This window comes from Pogona vitticeps, chromosome 4 (genome assembly GCF_051106095.1).
Source record: "Pogona vitticeps strain Pit_001003342236 chromosome 4, PviZW2.1, whole genome shotgun sequence".
Taxonomy (NCBI): domain Eukaryota; kingdom Metazoa; phylum Chordata; class Lepidosauria; order Squamata; family Agamidae; genus Pogona; species Pogona vitticeps.
The window spans coordinates 170,831,271-170,853,748 of record NC_135786.1 but is presented as its reverse complement, the minus strand read 5'-3'; the positions used below and the strand labels follow the sequence as shown (position 1 = coordinate 170,853,748).

The 22,478-nt window shown below is 39.5% G+C and overlaps 2 protein-coding genes across 8 annotated transcripts in view; one reads left to right on the top strand and one right to left on the bottom strand.

Annotated features, from left to right (window-relative positions):
- Nucleotides 1-8,075, top strand: part of ZNF236 (zinc finger protein 236) — an 83,303-nt gene extending 75,228 nt beyond the window's left edge. Inside the window, exons 31-33 of the mRNA XM_072998728.2 lie at nt 1,727-1,856; nt 4,568-4,744; nt 6,263-8,075. Of these exons, the coding sequence (XP_072854829.2) occupies nt 1,727-1,856; nt 4,568-4,744; nt 6,263-6,387 (432 nt within the window). The 3' untranslated portion in view covers nt 6,388-8,075. The remainder of the gene's footprint in view (nt 1-1,726; nt 1,857-4,567; nt 4,745-6,262) is intronic.
- Nucleotides 8,076-19,641: 11,566 nt separating this feature from the next.
- The window catches only part of MBP (myelin basic protein), a 148,858-nt gene continuing 146,021 nt past the window's right edge, over nt 19,642-22,478 (bottom strand). For all 7 annotated transcript variants that reach the window (XM_072998733.2, XM_072998735.2, XM_072998736.2 and 4 more), the window contains one exon: nt 19,642-21,384. In XM_072998733.2, coding sequence (XP_072854834.2) covers nt 21,328-21,384 — 57 coding nt within the window. In that variant the 3' untranslated portion in view covers nt 19,642-21,327. The remainder of the gene's footprint in view (nt 21,385-22,478) is intronic.

The following is a 22,478-nucleotide window of genomic DNA, read 5'->3' as shown; positions in this document are numbered from 1 at the left end:
TGTGGCCCATTATTCTGCTAAATATGCACTCCTAGGGTAGGTTAGCTTGCTAGCTGTAAAGCAGCGGTCCTCAACCTTTTTCAGTTCGCGGACCGTTTGGGGGGGTGCGGGCTCCGTGTGCAGACCAGTTGGGTGTGGGACACCCCTGCGCTCACGGGTGGGTGTGTCGCACTTGCAAAGGGGTGTGCCGCGATGGTGCTAACCCTTCCCCCAGCACCCCTTGCAGGAGAGCAGTACCCCTTCCCTGCGGGGAAGCTGCCGCGGGGCTGCTTGCCCGGGAAGCACCAATGGCTGGCCACCAGGCTCGGCGTCACCCCACCCAGGGCGAGCGGCTGGGTGGGAGCGCATACGATCCTGCTGCTTCCTGCCCGGCCGGCTCTTCTCGGGTGGGAAAGGTGGGCCAGGCCGGGCTTGTCCACAGAACTTCTGAGGTTCCGGGAGGGTGGCCTCCTTGCTGCTGCTGCCCCCGAGTTCGGCTTGCCTTCCGGGGCCTCCCAGGAAGGCGCGGTGGAAGGGGAGAAAGAGGCAACGCCAGCCCAGAGATTATCCACATTGGAGCGTCTTCTGTCACCTTTCTCCCTTCTCATGGAAAAAGCCGCCTTAAAAGATCCTCTCCCTGCCCCGCTCAAAAAGGGAGGGCTGGTTGAGTCAGGGAGGGGGTGGACGAAGAGGATGGACGGATCAACCGTCCCCCCTTTTTTCTTTCACCTAGACTTAAAGAGTTGCACAGAAGGAGCCCGGGGTAGGCGAGGTCAGGCGTGATGGAAGCTCCTGAGGGAAAGGGAAAGGAGTCCCTGCCCACCGGTCCAACGGAGAAGACGCAGAGACAGGTTGGTTGGGTGTTCGGAGGAAGCGCTGCCTCCGGGAGGCAAGGGTTGCAAAGTTGCTCCATCTCTCTCCCCCCTTTCTGGCTTCTCCGTTGGACCGGCAGGCGGGCTTTTTTCTCCAGGAAACCAAGCGGGGCAGGGTTGTATGTCTTTGTTTTGGCAACGAAAAGGAGGAGAAAGAGGAGGGCTGCGGACCGGGGGTTGACGACCCCTGCTCTAAAGGATACTTTGCTTCAAATGCCACTCCTAGGACTGCAGAATGGAAGAAAAACCTTATCCATTAGCCAGATGTCAGCAGTTCGAACCAGATGCCTAAATTAAAAAAAATGATTTTGGGGGTTACTATGGAAACAAGATCAGATACAGTAATTTGTATATAATAGTCTTGCTTTAAACTAGTTCTCTTTTTAAAATATAAGCAACACAGAGAATGCAAACTGTATTTCAGTAGTTGAATTCTATATATTGCTTATATTTGCATTATTTCATTTTGTGAGTGCAGAGGAAGAAATACACTTTCATTGTAGTCCATGGTTGGTTTAGGTGTAATGGAAACAAGTTACATCTGAACTGGCCAACTGACTTTCCCCAAATTATCTGAGTGTTGGTTTCTTCCCTTTTGAAGTCTAAAATCTGGTCAGCTGCTTTGCTTTTCAGCTTTTTTTTTTTTTTTTTTTTTTTTTTTTTTTTGCTAAAGAAGAGGAGCTATAAATGGGTTATACTTTTTATTTTTTTACTGTTCAATGTCTTGAAAAATATATTTTCTTAAAGAGTGTGTATATCAAAATCCTCCCAACCTAAACTGAATGTGGCTGCTGCTACCCTCATATCTTTTGTATGTCTGTGTGTTCTATGCATAATACCAAGTGTGTAAAATATGCATTTTATGTTTTCTTTAGGAGCATACACAGACACATCAAGCTGGACCATCACTAAGTTCTCAGAAACCAAGAGTATTTAAATGTGATACTTGTGAAAAAGCTTTTGCGAAGCCAAGTCAACTGGAAAGACATAGCCGCATTCACACAGGTAATAAGTTAGTAGTGTAAGGGACTAACATTAAACTGCAGCTCTAGTACAGTTTTTGAAACAAATTATATAGATCTTACATTGTTGATTGGAAGTGCATTGCAAAGCTCTATGATTTATTTTGTTTTTATCCTGCCTAATTAGTGGCAGAGCCACTACTTAGGGTGGCAGGCAAATCAGAATAACAAAAGCAACCCCAGTAACACCCACATAATCAATAAACATGTGATGTAATACTCTGTTTCCCTGAAAATAAGCCCTAGTATGATTTTTCAGGATGCTCGTAATATAAGTCCTACCCCCAAAATAAGTCCCAGTTAAGTGAAACCCTGCCCTCCACCATTGTGCAGCAACCAGAAGAAGATGACATGACTGTATTTGAATAAATGTAGATTGTTGTACATCAAAAAAATAAGACATCCCTGAAAATAAGCCGTAATGCGTTTTTTTTTGGAGCAAAAATGCATACTTGTATAAAACCTTGTCTTATTTTTGGGGAAACATTGTAATAAAAGAATAAAATACCTAGTTAAAATAGATTAAAATATTAAGTACCGTATTTTTCGCTCCATAAGACGCACCTTTCCATAAGATGCACCATTTTTTTAGGAGAAGAAAACAGGAAAATATAATCTGTTTTCTTCGCTCCATAAGACGCACAGACTTTCCACCCCCCCGTTTTGTGGGAAAAAAGTGTGTCTTATGGTGCAAAAAATACGGTATATTAAATACAGGTGAAAACAGGGCAGGGAAGGTTTGTGAGAAAAGCTAGGTTTTATAACTTGTCTCCTGAAACCAAAGAGGGAAGTGGCTAATTGTACATCAGGTGGGAGCAAGTTCCAAAGTAATGGAGTGACCACCAAGAAGGCCCAGTTTCAGGAGGCAGATTTTCAAGCCTCCCTTGGGATTGGTCACCACCTGCGACCTCCCAGTATATGAGGTATGGGAGGGACGGGTAGACGTTTTGAGGGAGAGACAGGTAGTAAGGCCCTAAACCATTGAGAGCTTTAAATGTTAACAAAAGCACATTGAACTTGGCCCAGAAGAATATAGGCAGCCAATTAGACACACCAGGACAGATGAAATATGAGCAAATTGGGATGTTCGAGAAACCGACCTGGCCGCTGCATTCTGCACTTGCTGCAGCTTCCAAACCACCTTCAAAGGCAGCCTAATGTAGAGACTGTCACAGTAGTCTATTCTCGAGATTACAAGTGCATGGACCAGTGCTATTAGGGACTTACCATCAAGATAGGGGTAAAGGTGTGTGATCTGCCTCAGATGGTAAAAGGCAGACCTGGCCACAGCTGAAATCTGGTTTTCCATTGAGAGAGCCAGGTCCAAAAGCACACCCAAGATTTCGCACCTGAAACTTCAGGTTGGCATCCAGAAGATCATTGTTTCAGTCCCATAGTGCAATAGAGATTCCAAAGATTCTTTATGATACAGTTTATGTGCAGCTACTAGAAGATGCAGATATGTAAAATTTAGGCCTCAGTCACTGTTCAGTTTTTTAAGCTCTTCTACCACTGTTTCCTGTTCCTTTTTATTCTGTGGTGGATGGGAATTCACAACCAGAATTTTTACCAGAAGAAAGCAGTTATTGAAGCAACAACCAGAACCATGTAAGCACATAGTTCCTTTCTGCAAAATTGTTCTAGTAACAGGCATCAGGAGATAGGAATGTTCAGTCAGCAGCCATGAACTGACTATGAACAGCAGCCACCCTTAATTGCCATTTAGTGCTTTCCAATCAGTTTCACCTAACCTGTTTGCTTAACAATAGAGCTTTCAAACATCTCCCTCCCTTCTTCAGATAGATAGAGTATATATACTATACAGTGGTGCCTTGCTTAATGATTACCTTGTTAAACGACGAATCCGCTTGACGGTGAGGTTTTTGCAATTGCAAAACGATGTTTTAATGGCCAAAAACCGCTTTATGACAATTGGTTCCCTGCTTCGGGAACCGATTCTTCGCATTACGGAGATCTGAAAACAGCTGATTGTCGGGTTTCAAAATGGCTCCCTGCTATTTTTAGGAGGCATTTTTTTAGGAGGCATTTTTCGCTTTACAGGCACCGGAAAATGGCCGCCCTATGGAGGATCTTCGCTGGACGATTAGGTATTTAGCCCATTGGAACGCATTGAACCGGTTTTCAATGCATTTCAATGGGTTTTTTTATTTTCGCTTGACGAGGATTTTGTTCTACAGAGATTTTGTTCCAATTTGAACAGAGAACTGTTGGAACGGATTATCCTCGTCAAGCGAGGCACCACTGTATAGAATTGTGGCATGGTAGTTAAACTGTAGTACTCCAGTCAAAAACTGCTCATGACCTGAGTTTGAACCTGACTCAGCCTTCCATCCTTCCGAGGTCAGTAAAATGAGTACCCAGCTCACCAGGGGATGGGAGGAACTTTAGCTTGCATAATTAAATTGTAAACCACCCACAGAGTGCTTTAAGTGCTATGAGGTGGTATACAAATAGCACACTTTGTTTTACTATGTGTTTTGAACTGGCACAGGAAGTAACGTGAAAGGAATAATTCAGAGGTTAGCATTTAAGTAACTGTGTATAGTGTGAAAGATCTTTCTTGCGTACTCATGGCCTGTTTCATGTCAAAGTAGTGAATATGTGACAGGATTTTTCTCTTTCCAGTGTATAGTATCTTGGAAGTAATCTTATAATGTTCCCTTTTCATTATAGGAGAACGGCCATTTCAATGCACACTGTGCGAGAAAGCTTTTAACCAGAAGAGTGCACTACAAGTTCATATGAAAAAACACACAGGAGAAAGACCATATAAATGTGACTACTGTGCAATGGGCTTTACCCAGAAAAGCAATATGAAGCTTCATATGAAGCGAGCCCACAGCTATTCTGGTATGTAATATTTGTTATACCAAAACTTGTTTTATTTATTCATAACAAGTTACCTCACCTTATAAAAAAGTGTGCGCGCGCACGCACTCACACCTTGCTCTTAATAAATAGTGGAAACAGTTTAAAAGTTGTGTATATAGCCCTGGAAAGTTTAATCCACCCCTATAGGTAAGATCAGAGTTCTCACACAACTCATGGTTTCTCGTTTTCTTATATTGTACTGAAAACTGGAAATACTTTTGTATTAATTAATTGTCAGCATCTAGACTAGAGCTCAGGAACCTGTAGCCTTCCAGATATTATTGGACTCCAGTTTCCATCAGAGAGAGATTTCATAAGGGGTAAATAAGATCAGTTTGTTCTCTGTCAGCACCTGGAGGGCCACTGGTTTCTCTGCCCTACTTTTGATAGTTCAAAGTGGATAATGCATGTCAGGGCACGTGCATTTTGGGTGCATTACTGTTTGTGCTGAATAGTAATGCCTTTGTTCTGGTTTTTTTTAATGCCAAAGAAAGCATTTGAGTAACCATTGCAGCCGTTTCTTAATTGAAGACAGGCAATGTGAGAGTATTACCAAAACAGCAATACTGAGGCTGAAAAATGTAATGTTGTTAATTCCATTTGTTGATAAATCTTATTTCATAGTTCCAAGACTGGCTTTTCTGATGTATAAGCTCAAGAATACTGTATTTTGAATATCATAATGCTATACATTTTGCCAATGAAGAAAATGATCATTTTCTGTTCTAAGATCTACACTGGCATTTAATTGTCAAGACTCTGCATTTGTATGCATGTAGAACAGTGCAACCCCCCCCACAGAACACACATACATATACACACACATACACACCACACCACACAATATCATTCTTTGGTGTGTCTTGCTAGCAGAAAAAACTGTTTTTCCTGGCTGAACATAGGAGCCATATCATAAAGAAATACTGTATGTTCAGCATGTTCCCTACTCCCAAGTGCATTCACAATATTTTTCTTGGTCTTTATTGGCCCTAGGAGTTCTGAAGGCTATACAGCAATCTCTGTTAACCAGCTGGGTTGAAAAATGGGTATGTTTTCTAGCTACAGTTTAAGATTGCTGTGCAAATTATTTCCGTTCTTCAATAATGTTTTATAGACTAATGGACATATGGAATTCCCTTGCCTTCAAGGGCTTCCCCATCAATTTAATTAGACAAGATAGATTAAACACTCACTCTTGTTCCTTGGTGTAAATATGTTTGCTTTGTTTGTGGAAAGAAGGGAGTACTTCTCAAGCTAGAGCTGTGGACCACATAAACAAATTTGCATCAGAGTGATTGCAAAGTGGGAATATTCATTTAGCGTTAAAGATTACATGAAGTAGATTCCTTTTCAAGCCCAGAAGTCTAATGCCTTTCTTACTGTGCTTTGTATTTCATAATTTATTTATTTATACCTGTCTGGTCGATAATTCTTCAGTATTTGCAACAGATTTTGTGCTACCTTTCTTAGCATTATTTCTCCTGCATATTTCTCTAGGCACAGTACAAGAATCAACCAGTCATCAAGGACAGGAAGGTGAAGACATAAATCGCACACTGAACCTGGAGGAGGTTGTTCAGGAATCTTCAAATGAATGGCCAAGTATAGCCAGTATTTTTTGATGACTGCTAAGGTGAAAGCTTTAAGTGCTTTCAGGACTAACTTTTTCTTCCTTTACAAAAATAGTCATCTGTGGATTTTTACTGTTGAAACATAACATACTATACAAAACAGTAAGATAATATACCTTTTAAATGTCACAGAAATATCTAAATGGTCTTTTGTAAACTTGTAAGAATACTGCAGAGCCATCAGATAAACTTTGCTATAGTGTCCACAATCAGTTATCTCAGGTACATTGAACTTGTTTGTCTTTTGAATTCACCTTAAGTGTATTCACTTTAAAAACAAACACCAGACCTTAGCATTAAAGGGTAATTAGAATGTATGCCATATAGAAGTTCTGCCAATCATGAGGGTATACTGCTTGCAAATTAATTGGGAAATGAATTATTTGCAAATTTCATGGATGAAGTAGGATGTCACAATACAGGCTATATCTGACATTTTTCTCCCTGGATTGTATCAAGCGCTGGACGTCTGCATGCAAGACAGTGGAACCAAGGAGAAGGGGAGGGGAAGCAGTCTCCCTTTTCCACTGCATCCTAGAAAGCAAAATAAAAAACGGCTCTAGGAAGCTGTAAAATTCTCTAGAATTTGTTTTTTGGGGGGCTTCCAGGGCTGCAGAAAGGCAGAGAAGAGTAGGAAGTTCCATGACTAGCATGAATGTCATGCTGGGTTTAGTCCCATGTGCTTCTAACTAGTAGAACATGCTCGCTCTATTTAATGACTATTGTTTGTTATTATTTCTCAATTGTACATGTTCTGCTTCAAATTCAGCAATACTGCTAAGAAAAAAATAACCGTGGAGAATCCTTGAATTGAACAAGAAAATGCTTAATTTTTTTCCAGGTCTTTCAGCTATAAAACTTTAGCTAGATAACTGTGAAAAACATAAGCCATATGTAAAAGGTGGAAGGAAAGATCCATAAAACTGTACATTGGCTTCACCAAATGAAGTGAACTGCAGCATAGGTTGCATTAGCTAATGCAAGCTAGTCTTTCTTATAGATAGCCCCATATTAATAAAAACTTCATGGGTTTTTCCCATTCATTCTGAGAGCTTTTAAATTTTTAACAACTACCTAGGCTTTTCAGTATGTTCTGAAAGGTCCCATTTACTCAAAAAAGCTATAATCATATCAAAAAACAACCCCCCACACTGGAATAAAGCATAGGTTCTGTTTTAGACATTCCAAAGACAGAAGAAACTTGCTTAATTTTACTTCGAATCTTAAAATTTCTTTATATGTTATATATATGTGTCTATGTATATATACAGATATTTAAGCCCCTATGTGGCTGATGAGTATATTTTGTAAATAATAACATGAGTTACCAGAAATGTTCCTAAAGTTTTCAACTTTAGATGAATATTTTGAAATCAGTATTGATTCATTTTATTGTAATGTAGACATATTATATCTTTCTGGAAATAATTCATTTTTATTTGCTCTCAGTTCCAGAAAGATGCTATCTGTACATATAATTTATATTTTGTGTATTATAAGACTAGTACTTTCTATTTCCTAAAGGGGGGGAAATCACTGCTTTTGATATGACATCTCATGATTGTTTTGTTAACTCTGTACATATGTATATACGTAATATAGCTGGTGACTTGAAAATAACACTTTTGTTATGTGGAAATATTTAAGTCAGACATGAGTTAAATAATATTAATTTTTTTCCAAACTCGGTTTTGTGTCTGATATATTGTTTTAAATGAAGTTGATTGATGAGGGGGCAGGAATGGGCGAGTAGATTAACTGATTTGGTTGACCTGATAGAATAGAGCACTTGTCTTGACTCTGTCGACTTTGCCATCCGTGGTATCCTGTCACCCTAAGTTACACCCTGTTGTTTGTACTGCACAGCAGTCTCTAGTACAAGATTTGATAAGATCGTGTTGCTTGTTTCATTAATGTTCTTAATCCCTATTCCAGTATCTTAATTCAGTTTCTTCTGAACATAATGTCCTACCAGCACAGTAATGCAAGATCATGTCACTGCACACATGTTGTTAACTGAAGAAACAGAAGAAGAGTTATTTGTGAAGGTCACTAGTTGCATAATGGCAATGTTAATACAAGCAATATGATCCCATATTACTCTGCTATTAACTTAGCAGAAGCTCAATAAGCTACTAGTGCTACTGTTATTTATACAGTTCAAAGTGTTTTCAAGTCACTTGATACCAAACAGTACAGTATCTAGATTTTTGTCAACAGAAAAATGCAAGCTTGTTTTGTGAAGTGAAATGATGTGAAATGCGTACAGATTTAGATTTACAACATGTTTCAATTTCTCACTTGAAGACATTAGTTTTAAGAATCTAAAGTGTGTTCTGTATGTAAAGGAGCAAGAAGCTAAATTTAAGTATTTATTTTTTCTTAAAAATACCATGTTTTATATAATGATTTGGAATTAGTTAATTCTCATTTTCTTCTTTACCAGAATGAGTTCTGTGCCTGCACAGAGCAGTCTGTGCAACTTAGAAGGGCTCTAGAAAACTAACTCCTTGCTCTGTGGCACACCTAGTACAACTGGAGCTGATACTGATATCTCTGAGTCTTTTTCTGCCTTCTGTATATGACAGAGTAAACTGATGAGTATCAAGCTCATAAAGAGTTCAAACACAGCAGAATAGGGGAATTATAGGAGCACCTTTGCAAACTAAAAGTATTGCTTTCTTTCACCACAAGATAGCAGTAGAGGGCAATAAAAATCCTCTAAAAATCTCCCATTCAGCAACAGACATAAACTTATGCAGCACCTCTGATGCAGTTTTTAAAACTTCTGTGCACTTTTCCCAACCTAGTATGGGGTACTGCCCGCCCCAAGCTACACCAGCTCCTAGATTAGTTTAGCTTTTAGGAGGAAGGAAACCCAAAATGTAATGCAGTTCCACTGCAAAAAGAGGAAAAGTGCTCCTGAAAGAGACTAGATTTCCTTCTCCTCAACCCCATTTCTATCTGTGCCCTGCTCTCCCCCATTCTGTTTCTGAAAAGAGAAAAAGAATCTGAGAAATCCAAGCATTCTTAATGCCCACACCATTCCTCTGAAAGACGTGATGCAGAATTATCTGAGCCTTAGGCTTTTGATTTCAAGTCAGCCTGACATCAGGCCCTTCAATACACTTGAGCAGTGCCACAATTGCCACCCTATAGACATTGAATCAGGTTACCCAGTGCTTTGTGGTACAGTCCGTCTGCAACTTGATGTCATTTCAGTTCAGACAAAGATCAAAGAGAGGGGTCCTCAGATCATATATATTTTAAATGAAAATGACCTCTCACTAGTTACTTCCCAGTCTATCACTACATTACAGTAAGTCTGCAGTGGCCTAGTTAAGAGCCATTTTCATTTCCTTCAAAGGGTATGGCAGTTTTTCCTGAGTCCAGAGCACCCCAGAATGACCAGACTCTCAACAGTGGGGAAGATAACACACTTTTGTCATCTGTGGATGGCCTTAAAGATCAACTGGTAGACATCTCTGTTACTGTCTTAAGTAAGTTATCCTTTGAACTGAGGAGAATCATGCTCAAACGCACTGTAGGAAATTGACTGAAGATTGGTATCGCCTTATAGAACCACTGCGAAGATTCAGCTCTGGCAATCAGAACTTCCACAGAATGCTTCATTTTTTAACCTCTGTAATCTGAGTAGGAGAACTACAATGACCTAAGCCCAGCCATTCTAATAGTCTCAAGGCTTTCCTTCAGCATCACAGATGCAATAGCAATTAACAACATAGCCAAACTCACAATTGGTGCAACATGGACACATTATCCAGGCTTGTCTAAATTCAATCTTTTCCACAATGTTCCATCTTTATTGGAAGAATAGGCATAGGAATGTCTTGCAGACAACTGTAATAGTGCCAAAATCATAAGCTGCTTTCACTTTCATTCTCAGAGGTCTTCCTTTCATATGGGAAATTTTAGATCAAATAGACCTGGCTCAGGTACAGAGTCCCTCTTAGAAACCCTACCCTTCCTTTAAGAAACATAGGATTTCTTTCAGGAAGGTATTCCTTGGTGGTTTCCCTTCTAAAAACTAACCGAGCCTGCTGCTAGTTAGTTTCTGAAATTAGCTCTGATGTTTTCAGAGCCTTATTGTTGTATAGATATTTGAGTAGATCAGACATCTCCGCTTTAGATAGGGGAGGACTACGGCAAATCTTTACAATCATCCTTTACAATCATCCAGCAATTTTGACACCCCCCAACATTGCAGAAATTGCCATCCTGGCAACCATATTGTTCAATAGTTAATTCTAAAATCTCTTCCAACCACTCAAGATAGTGCTAAGGCTTTCATTCAGTGTGTCCTTCAAAGAGACAATTCATCTACATGCAGGGTATCAGAAGAATAAAGCATTGTCAGTCAAGGACCAGCACTGTGTTTTTTAAAACAAATTAATTCTTAAACAGAACTCTGGCCTCATTCAAAAGGTTAACACTTTATTCCAGAGTGCGGTTTTTTGTTCCTTCTGTTGTAAACTTTCCCATCATACTGAAGAATTGTGGCACAAATGCCAAGGACTCTAATAAACATCACGTGCAAATCTACCTTTGGATTATTAGGCTGCCTCATCTAATGCCATGGGAGGAAGAGTATACATTTCTACCACAGCATGGTTGGTTAAGGCCTCTGTGATTGATGTTCTCAGTGATACAGGTAGGTAATTTTAATTCCTAGATTTAATAGTTCAAATTGGGGTGGGCAGAGAGATGTTTTAGAGAGCTTTGTGCATCATGATTGTTCTGAAACACTCAACTAAGGGTTCTCTTCTAATCCCAACCCACAGTTGTTTTATACCTTACAACTGTTTTTGTGTTCTTAATGTGTTAAAGCAAAACAAGTCTCTCTCTCATATACTGCCCCACAGTACATGGTATTCTCTGGGCAGTTTGCAACAGTAAATTCAGTCAGTACAAATGTACAGTTTATATCTACAAGTAGTTATTTGCAAAACTGTGATTAAAAGCAAATAAATATTTTATATGTGCAGTTTCCCATTTTAAATTCACATGAGCTTGGCTGAGTTAAGTTACAGATTGTGGAGCCAAAAGTTGGAAATTTGATTGCCCTTCACAGATTGTTGCCTTGTCGTGGTGAAGGGTCTTGAGTAATTCAGAGAAGCGATGGGCTATGCTGTGCAGGGACACCCAGGACGGACTGGTCATAGTGGAGAGTTCTGACTAAACGCGATCAACCTGGAGCATGAACTGGCAAGCTACTCCAGTATCTTTGCCAAGAAATTTCTATAAATAGAAACAAAAGGCTAAAAGATATGACACCGGAAGATGAGCCCGTCAGATTCGAAGGTGTCCAACATGCTACTGAGGAAGAGCAGAGGACAAGTACAAGTAGCTCCAGAGCTAATGAAGTGGTTGGGCCAAAGCCGAAAGGATGCTCAGCTGCGGACGTGCGTGGAAGTGAAAGGAAAGTCCGATAATGCAAAAAAAAAAAAAAAACCAACTGCAGAGGAACCTGGAATGTAAGATCTATGAACCTTGGTAAGCTGGATGTGGTCAAACAGGAGATGGCAAGAATAAACATTGACATCCTGAGCCTCAGTGAACTAAAATGGATGGGAATGGGCGAATTCAATTCAGACGATTGCCATATCTAATTTTGTGGGCAAGAATCCCGTAGAAGAAATGGAGTAGCCTCATGGTCAACAAAAGAGTGGGAAATGCTGTACTGGAATACAATCTCAAAAATGATAGAATGATTTCAATATGAATCAAAAGCTGACCTTTCAACATCACAGTAATCCAAGTTTACGCACCAACCACCAATGCTGAAGAGGCTGAAATTGACTAATTCTATGAAGACTTACAACACCTTCTAGAACTGACACCAAAGAAAGATGTTCTTCTCATTCTAGGGGATTGGAATGCTAAAGTAAGGAGTCAAGAGATAAAAGGAACAACAGGTAAGTTTGGCCTTGGAGTTCAAAACGAAGCTGGGCAAAGACTAATAGAGTTTTGTCAAGAGAACAAGCTGGTCATCACAAACACTCTTTTACAACAACACAAGAGGCGACTCTACACATGGACATCACCAGATGAGCACTACTGAAATCAGATTGATTATGTTCTCTGCAGCCAAAGATGGAGAAGCTCTATACAGTCAAGACCTGGAGCTGATTGTGGCTCTGATCATCTGCTTCTTACAGCAAAATTCAAGCTTAAACTGAAGAAAGTAGGAAAAACCATTGGGCCAGTCAGGTATAATCTAAACCAAGTCCTTTATGAATACATAGTGGAAGTGAAGAACAGATTTAAGGAACTCGATTTGGTGGACAGTGCTTGAAGAACTATGGATGGAGGCTCGTAACGTTGTACAGGAGGCAGCAACAAAAACCATCCCGAAGAAAAGGAAATGCAAGAAAGCAAAGTAGCTGTCCAACGAGGCCTTACAAATAGCAGAGAAGAGAAGGGAAACAAAATGCAACAGAGATAGGGAAAGCTACAGAAAATTGAATGCAGACTTCCAAAGAATAGCAAGGAGAGACAAGAGGGCCTTCTTAAATGAACAATGCAAAGATATAGAGGAAAATAATTGAAAGAGAAAAACCAGAGATCTGTACAAGAAAATTGGAGATATTAAAGGAACCTTTTGTGCAAAGATGGACATGATGAAGGACAAAAATGGTAGGGGCCTCACAGAAGGAGAAGACATCAAGAAGAGTTGGCAAGAATACAAAGAGGCATTATATCAGAAAGATCTGGATGTCCCAGACAACCCAGATAGTGTGGTTGCTGACCTTGAGCCAGACATCCTGGAGAGTGAAGTCAATTGGCCCTAAAAAAGCATGGCTAACAACAAGGCCAGTGGAGGGGATGGCATTCCAGTTGAACTATTTAAAATCTTAAAAGATGAAGCTGTTAAGGTGCGACACTCAATATGCCAGCAAGTTTGGAAAACTCAGCAGTGGCCAGAGGATTGGAAAAGATCAATTTACATCTCAATCCCAAAGAAGGGCAGTGCCAAGGAATGCTCCAACTACCATAGAATTGCACTCATTTCACACGCTAGCAAGGTTATGCTCAAAATCCTCCAAGGTAGGCTTCAGCGGTATGTGGACCGAGAACTCCAAGAAGTACAAGTTGGATTTTGAAGGGGCAGAGGAACTTGAGACCAAATTGCTAACATGAGCTGGATTATGGAGAAAGCCAGAGAGTTCCAGAAAAATATCTACTTCTGCTTCATTGGCTATGCAAAAGCCTTTGACTGTGTGGACCACAACAAACTATGGCAAGTTCTTAAAAGAAATGGGAGTGCCTGACCACTATATCTGTCTCCTGAAAAATCTATATGTGGGACAGGAAGCAACAGTTAAAACTGAATATGGGACAACTGATTGGTTCAAAATTGGGAAAGGAGTACGACAAGGCTGTATATTGTCTCCCTGCGTATTTAACATATGCAGAATACATCATGTGAAAGGCGGGGCTGGATGAATCCTAAATGGGAATTAAGATTGCCGGAAGAAATATCAACAACCTCAGATATGCAGATGATGCCACTCTGATGGCAGAAAGTGAGGAGGAATTAAAGAACCTCTTAATGAGGGTGAAAGAGGAGAGTGCCAAAAATGGTCTGAAGCTCAACATCAAACAAACAAACAAACAAAAAACCTAAGATCACAGCCACTGGTCCCATCACCTCCTGATAGAAGGAGAAGATATGGAAGCAGTGACAGATTTTACTTTCTTGGGCTCCATGATCACTGCAGATGGTGAGAGCAACCATGAAAATAAAAGACGCCTGCTTCTTGGGAGGAAAGCGATGACAAACCTAGACAGCATCTTAAAAAGCAGAGACATCACCTTGCCGACAAAGGTCCACATAGTCAAAGCTAAGGTTTTTCCAGTAGCAATGTATGGAAGTGAGAGCTGGACCATAAAGAAGGCTGACCACCGAAGAATTGATGCTTTTGAATTGTGGTGCTGGAGGCAACTCTTGAGAGTCCCCTAGACTGCAAAAAGAACAAACCTATCCCTTTTGAAGGAAATCAACCCTGAGTGCTCACTGGGAGGACAGATCCTGAAGCTGAGGCTCCAATACTTTGGCCATCTAATGAGAAGACTCTCTGGAAAAGCCCCTGATGTTGGGAAAGTGAAGGCAAGAGGAGAAGGGGACGACAGAGGATGAGATGGTTGGACAGTGTAATTGAAGCTACCAACATGAATTTGACCCAACTCTGGGAGGCAGTGGAAGACAGGAGGGCCTGGCGTGCTCTGGTCCGTGGGGTCACGAAGAGCCAGACACGACTTAATGACTAAACAACAAAGTGTGAGTCCCAGGAGAAATGCTAGCCTGTGTAGCCTTGGGTAAACTACATGGTCCCAGGCTATCCCCAGAAGAAGGGAACGGCAAACAATTCCTGAGTACTCTATACCTAGTACATTTGAAAAGGGGCACTATACATCAGAATTAGCATAACATGTCTGCAGGAATTTGTTTCTCCTGTTTTGCTGCTAAGCATATATATCGGGGATAAATACTGTGTTGAAGAAAGTGAAATATGTTAAAACAAGAAATAAAATGATCTGCCCAGGCATATTGAACATTGCAGAATAGATACTAATTTCTCCACAGAAGTTTATTTTGGAAAGCAAATGGTACAAAATGCAAGAAAACATCCCTGAATTGAGTCCAGACTGTTGTATTGCTTCTTCAGCTCCAATACGGGGGGGGGGGGGGCATGCAACCTTTCACATGCTGCTGCACTGCAGCTCCAAGATTTCCTCTGCTAGCTAGATCTGATGGGAGCTTTGGTCCAGAAACATCTGAAGGGCTATATTTTCTGCTCCTAGTTCTCTCCTGAATGACTAGAAGAGTGAACATGGAGGTTGTATGCTTCATCCTGAAAGTGAATCACACCTTTCAAAGCATGATTCCTTCCCCACTTTTTTCATTAAGAAAAGTGGGACTTAAGGGTGCCAGAACGACAGATCTTGCAGACTGCTTTGTGCCCTTCCCGACAGTATATTTTCTACACAGTTGAACAAGGAACATTCATGTTAAGTACCAGCATGGTTTTAGGGCACCTTTGATCAGGTAATTTATTTATTTTATGTAAAAGGTAGAAGCCAGACAAAATTTGAAGTAGAAGTTGGGAGAATTTCCTCATCTCTATAAAACCTTCAAAATCGGACAAAAAGGAAGAAACAAAGCTGTCCATTTTGCTGCAGGTGATAAAGAAGCTATCGGTTCAACTGATCCGCATGCTTGGCATCATCCCCCGGCCCCCCTTTTTGGTTATTTATAAACCCCACAACAGTCATATTTTCTTTACCATTGATTGCCAACCCCTAAATTTTAAATATATAATTGAAAAATAAAAGTAAACAAAAATGTACTAAGAATAGTTTAGATGCAAAAGAATCAGAAATGGGTTGTGTTGCTATGAAAAGTTAATAAAATGTGGTTCTCTCATTTTTTTTCCTATTTGCATTTCACTCACTTGCAGTAGTCGTGGGTACCATGTGTGCAGGAGAGAGAAAGCGACATGCAGCCAGGGCTGCCACAAGCTTTTGCTGTCCAACAGCTGTTACCACTTTACTTTAAGTTGCTTGTCTGGCGATCCACCTAGAGTTTTCTTGGCTTGGTGAAGGGCACAGCAAAAGGGACAAGAGGCAGAAGGAGACACCCACATGTCTTCAGGATGCTTTTCTGAAGACCACTGCATATTCCATTGGAATGTGCTTAAGCCCTAGTGGAGGGGTACACCCTCCAGTTTGAGAACTAGCACCCCACACATTTTCAACATCCCATGTTTTGGGGGATAAAAATTATAATTAGTAGATTTTATTTTTAAAACATGCTTGCTAGCTCTTTCTCATTTAGCAGAAATTTAGATTGAAACAGTTGCAAGGCAGAAATTAAGAACTGATTTGGTGCAGAAATTGGGTTCAGGAATAGGTTAGGAGGTTGGCAGTGCTACAAGTTACCTTATGCTAGAAAAACAGCACTGCCGTAAAGCATGCATAGGTAAGTCTTAGAATATACGTGTGTACATATAAAAGTTGTATTTCTTCCTAAAGAGGCAACAGATTTGAAATTGAGGAGGATGGAAGGATATTCCTTCATGGCCTGCTGGGAAGCAATGGGCAATCTTGGCCTAGTGTGTGTGGGAGAGGGGAATGGGCAGTTAAATGTTATGTCTCACTGTGCCTCCTTCAGAGGAAAGGCAGGATATGAACTTGCTGAACCAGTTGCCCTCAGTTTTTCTTTTTCAGCCTTTTCAACTTTCACATGAAGGAATGAAAATCAGGATTGTGGGGTACCAACATCAACCCAGAAGAGCAGATAAATGAGAGGGTTAGTAATTCCAGAGGGTAGAATTCCAGTAATTCCTGGCTTGCCCCAGAGGTCTAAAAGGAGTGCTTCTACAAGGAAAAGAGAGGAATTGGTGACTTGGCTTTCCTGCTGTCTCAGTACTAGTTTCTTGTGATGATCTGTGGAAGGTGATCTCCTTTTCCAAGTCCAGTGACAGATTCTTATGACTATACCTTGGATTGGGCTAATTTCCCCCTTATCCATTTACATTTCACAATTTCCATACTTGACTATTTGTTGTTTGGTATTTTAGAATTTGTCCTATAAATATTAAGCTACACAGTACAGTGGTGCCTCGCATTACGACATTAATTTGTTCCAGCGATATCGCTGTAGAACGAAGACGTCGTAAAGCGAAAATAAAAAAAGCCATTGAAACACATTAAACCTGGTTAATGCGTTCCAATCGGCTAAGAACTCACCGTCCAGCGAAGATCCTCCATAGGGGTGGCCATTTTCGGGTGCCTGTGCAGCGAAAAATGGCTCCTAAACACAGCGGGGAGCCATTTTGAGCACCTGGCGGCCATTTTGAAAACCCAACGATCAGTTGTTTTGATCGCCGGGAAGCAAAAATTGGTTCCCGAAACAGGGAACCGATCTTTGCGCAGCGAAATTCCCCCATTCAAAATGTTGTTTTGTGATCGCTTTTGCAATTGCAAAAACCTCATCTTAATGCGGATTCGTTGTTAAATGGAGCACCCGTCTTGCGAGGCACCACTGTAGTTACTTTTATTCAGTTTTTAGAATCTGAGACAGTTTTTCTCATGGAACACTTCAAGTGTGATGAAGAGTGTTGGGATGTACTGCAGAGAAACGGTGGTGAAATGCTGTCCCTGCAGAGTTTTGACCCACAACTCCTAGATGTCCCAATGGTAATGAATTCTGAGAATATAGAGAGCCAACTTCTCTTCATTTCTGGTGCAGGGGACATAGGATACATATGTATTCTGATATTTGCTTGCTTGCTTGAGAAAAGTGGGTGCATGGTTGGATCAAGATTTTGGCTCCCAAGACTTCCTCAGTGAAAGTTTTAATAACTTCATTGGCCTTTGAGACTTTCAACAAAGTTGTTGATATACTTAATGATTGAATGGATGGAAAGGTCAATAGGCCTTTCTTTCTAGAATGCTTCAGCTTATAAATTGCTTCTTCCTCAATAATCTGTCCATGTTACAGAGTCCCACAGTAGATACTTCTACCCACTGTATTTTGCTTTGTATTCATCTGTGGAGTTTCTATACTATAACATAGTAGCAGGGCAACAGTGTTTTATCTGATTGATGTCTTGTACTGTACTGATTTCAGGTATGCTACCTGGATACATAGTGCAATATTGTCACAGTTCTAAGCCTGAATGCCTTTTAAATGCTTTCACATCATGGGAAGGCTGGTCTTTCCACTTAATAGGACAGAGATTTGGTTTTAGAATTAAATGCTTATTATAGTATTTAAATAGTATAATGTAAAGGAAAGTAAAGAATGTATGAGAAGAATATGATTTTAGTTCTTTGTATTATATCTTCATGCATAAAGAAGAGGTAGCTGTGACTTTTAAAAGACAGGAATTTTTTCCCCAACAAAGGTGTAGTTGAAAATGGACTATTTTAAAATGAATTGACATTGTTTCAGTGCTATTTCACATATAATGATATGGTCGAGTTAGTTTGTTTTCATAAGGATGTAGATATTTCACTGCATCTCTTGCAGCTGTTTATTACAGTCACCAAACAAAGTCGATTAGACATATTAGATGCTGTTTGCAGTCATCACTGAACAATAATGTGTGAGCCATTGTACTAATCACTTATCTCAAGTGCTTGGTATATTTCATAGCTTTCAATCACACGTACAGTCATCAGTATGAAAGACGGTGTGTATCTCATATTTTGTCAGCTGAATATATTTTTCAGAAGAAGAACCAATACAGCTTGGTGGCCTATGTTCTCAGAGTATCACTTTGCTGGGCTTTAGCATTTAAATGCATGACAGAATATCTGGTCAGGATGAGTGTTGAAATAATGAGATTGCTTAGCCAAAAACAATTTATGAAGTGAGAGATCAGATTAAATGCATTGGAAATCTAGTAAGTAATGTAAAACCATAAAAAGTTTGGTATCCTGTGCATAGTTCTCATATATGCAGATAGGGGCTTATATAATTAAATAATGCTTTGAGAAACTGAAATTATTGACTTGATGATCCGTAGGGTCCCTTCCAGCCCTGCAGTTCTAAGATTATTATTATATCTTTCTTCTTCTTCACACTCACTGGCACATCAAGGAGAAGGCAACAAGGAAAACCTTCTCTCCAGGACAGAAGATCCTTAGTGAACAGAGCTAGAATTGAGCATTAATTAGCTAGAATGTTCATCTGAAGGATTTAGGGCTTGAAAGTAGATAGTAGAAAGTAGTAGAAAGTAGATAGTAGAAAGTAGATAGTATTGGATTTTTTATATGGCATCAACTTTGCAACTTCTAAAGTAGCGGAAAGAAAGCTGTTCAAATGCTCTCATCCTGAAAAAATGGGTATGAGTAATTTGCACTGATACATATTGGCAATAATATTTTTTTGACAGCTGTAATTTAATGGGGGAAAATTGATTACTTCTCACATTCCAGCCCTAAGCATACTTCCTTGGCAGCACACCCCTTACATGGTAAACATTTTACACTTTAAATGTTAGCAGATTTACTATTCCAAAGATGTATAAAATGTTCTATAGCAAGTAATGTTACCCAAATTTGTAGCTCTCAGTTCCTTACATAAGATATATAAAATGTTCTGAAGGTTGATCATTAAATTCAGATATATTTTAATCCACTGGAGTTACTTAGTCTATGGTTTGTACAATCTGACTTAAACCTTTATACAAAACCTTTTTTAAAAAATCCACATTTCATTAAAAGTTGAGTATTTTATTTCAATATTGATTTTTAGGAGTTGTATTGATACACTTTAAAGAACAATACACTTAAATGAAACTCACTATTATGTTGTGATTTACACAACTGGATGAGGCTACACATAGAAAAGTACACATAGCCAACAACATTTTGAAAGAAGATGTAACAGGTGTGTGTGCTTGACAGTTTTGGTACTCTGTTTAGTTTATTTTTCCATCCTCTCATCTTTCATTGGTGCATATTAAGAATGTCAAAACCTATGGCAGAATAAGCAATCTATCATTAAGAACAACAACAACAATGTCTATATATCAGTTGGCATTAACATCGATAATGCTGGATATTCTTTAACTAGCTAAAAGCAGGTGCCAACTTAGTCTGTAACATATGAGCTGAAATAAAACATTGCATAATCAAATGTCATTTAGAGACAGGATAGGTTGAATATGCTAAACCAGTGCAATTCAGAAGAGCATTTTTCTTCATGTAGATTGGTAGACCCATATCCACATGTGCATATCTTAGTGTGTGAACTCTTAATACCTACCTCTAGTTCGTTAGTTTTAATATTTGTTACCTACAATGCAACAGGGTAGTTTGCTCTGCTGCACTGTGTGTTTAACTCTGCTGCATTAACAGCTAGAGGTGCTAAAATCATGTGTGCAGTTACTATCTAAAACTTCCTTACCAAAGGGCTTTCTGTCATTTAGAAATTAGACTTGACTTGTTTATTTAAGCTGCAGAAGAACTTAACTGTGCAGCAAGTACCTATATAGAGCTGCAGGGGCAATCCACTGTTTGCATGCCCAAGATGACACTTTCTTTAGGATTATCCCTCATTTTCTGTCATAAAATTAGTCTAATTCAAGTTTGATATCCTATGTTCTCTCTCCCAGCTACTCTTAATTCTTAATCAATGGGGTGTGCTGAGCAGTGGCCTTGTACAAGTAGTTCCCTTAGGATGTGAATAAGTTCCTTCTTATCTTTGCTCAGTCTCATTGAACTGTACCAGCTGCCATCTCCCATGTATCAACATACTTTGAACTCACAATTTAATAGACCTTTCCATGACTGCCTAATCCAGTTAAGAAAATTAAAAATGAAAATTGTGAGCAAAAATGGTACAGAAAAGAACTAATGGTGACAAAACCAAAACCAAATAATAAAAAAATTGGATAAACAGTCCTTACAACTTCTGCACATGTCTTTATTATTGTTATTGTTTGTTTACAGCAGAAATCTCAAAGGTTAATGGTAATGTTAATTTAGATCTCTTAATGAGTTTTAGGTTGTTACTTAAGGTTTAGTGAAAAAGAACTCTGAAAGGGGCTTAATGTTGTATGAGCTTGATAAATTAAGGGCCTATATTGTCTGGGAACACCTTGAAGAAGAATGGATAATATTGGGAATTCTGTTAATTTCCCCAAAATAATGCTGACAGCAAGTAAAAGCTACACTATAAGTTTGGGGTCTTTTGTTGTTGTTGTTTGCTTGCTTTTGTTCCACTGTTGGTCAGCATATGCCAATACAATTTTGTGTACTACTGCATGCATAACTCAACTGACTTTAACAAATAGATTGTGTTTCTATCTACGGAATCTGCAATTTGTTATTAGATCTTTAAGGCAGCTATGTTATGAAGCAGAGAACGTAGCCCTTCAGTGACATCATAGAGCTTCAGCGCCTAGCAATGGGAGAGCCAGACCGGGAACCAGGTCGGGAACCGGAGCTTCCCTTTGGAAAGAAAAAAATAAATGGGGTTAAAATGAACATTGCCTTAGTATCTGTACGCTACATAATCAACTTTAGTCAAAGTGTGGAACAAATCAATATGGGTTGTTTCCTTTGATTCCAAACAACAAATGCAGCCCAGTCTCCATTATTCAGATGGGCCCTTTATAGGAATCAGAAGTGAACCCCCTTTGAAAAGAACAGAGGATGCACATTAGTAGTGCATAGTGGATTGTGCCCTTGATTTCTGAAATATTTTGATATCTAAATACATTACATTTTAAAATACAAACTTTTAAAAGACAATAATGTACTCATTATTACTTTGTTTTCAGGTACTTTGAGTTTATTATAAGAAAATGCCCAATGAGTAGGAATTGCTAGTATGTTCTATAATCCCCTGGTCAATAGACTAGAGCATTAATTATTTCTAATGGATTCTCTTCACTGATGTTGAGATCATTAAAACAAACACAAAACAAAGCCTGCCATTTACAGTAATATTCTGTGCTAGTTTATCCATATGCAATTAACACCACTGTTTGCCTAATTCTCAGCATGTTTAACATTCACAACTCTGGGTTGAATACTCATAGAATATCCTTAATGAAGAAAACAAATGCATATTCTGTGCTTCCCTTTTGGAACAAAATGTTACAGATTATAATAGGATCTCCCAGCATCAGGCTAACAAATTTAAAGAGCTTCATGAATAATCACACTGCACTTTCAAAGCAGTTTGAAACCACTTTTGGCACTACACTGTGGAACCATGAGTGTTGTACATAGATGTTTCAGCTTTAATTTAAGGAATTGGATTAAAGCTCTATAGAAAAGATTTCTAAGAATGTCATCAAATGACAAATCCCAGCATTCCCTAGGAAGGAGCCATGGCAGTTAAAAGGGTGGCAAACTGCTCTAAATATGCAGTGCATCCCTATCTCTGCTTTTTGGAGGTGGTCCTAAGAATTTGCAGCAGTTCAATGACTAAACTCATACAGCGTTTGGCATAGTGTAAAGTTATGCTTGTGGAAATTCACAGGAAGTTACAACCAGGCAGTCCAGACATTTGATTGTGTAACAAATTGCACAATAAA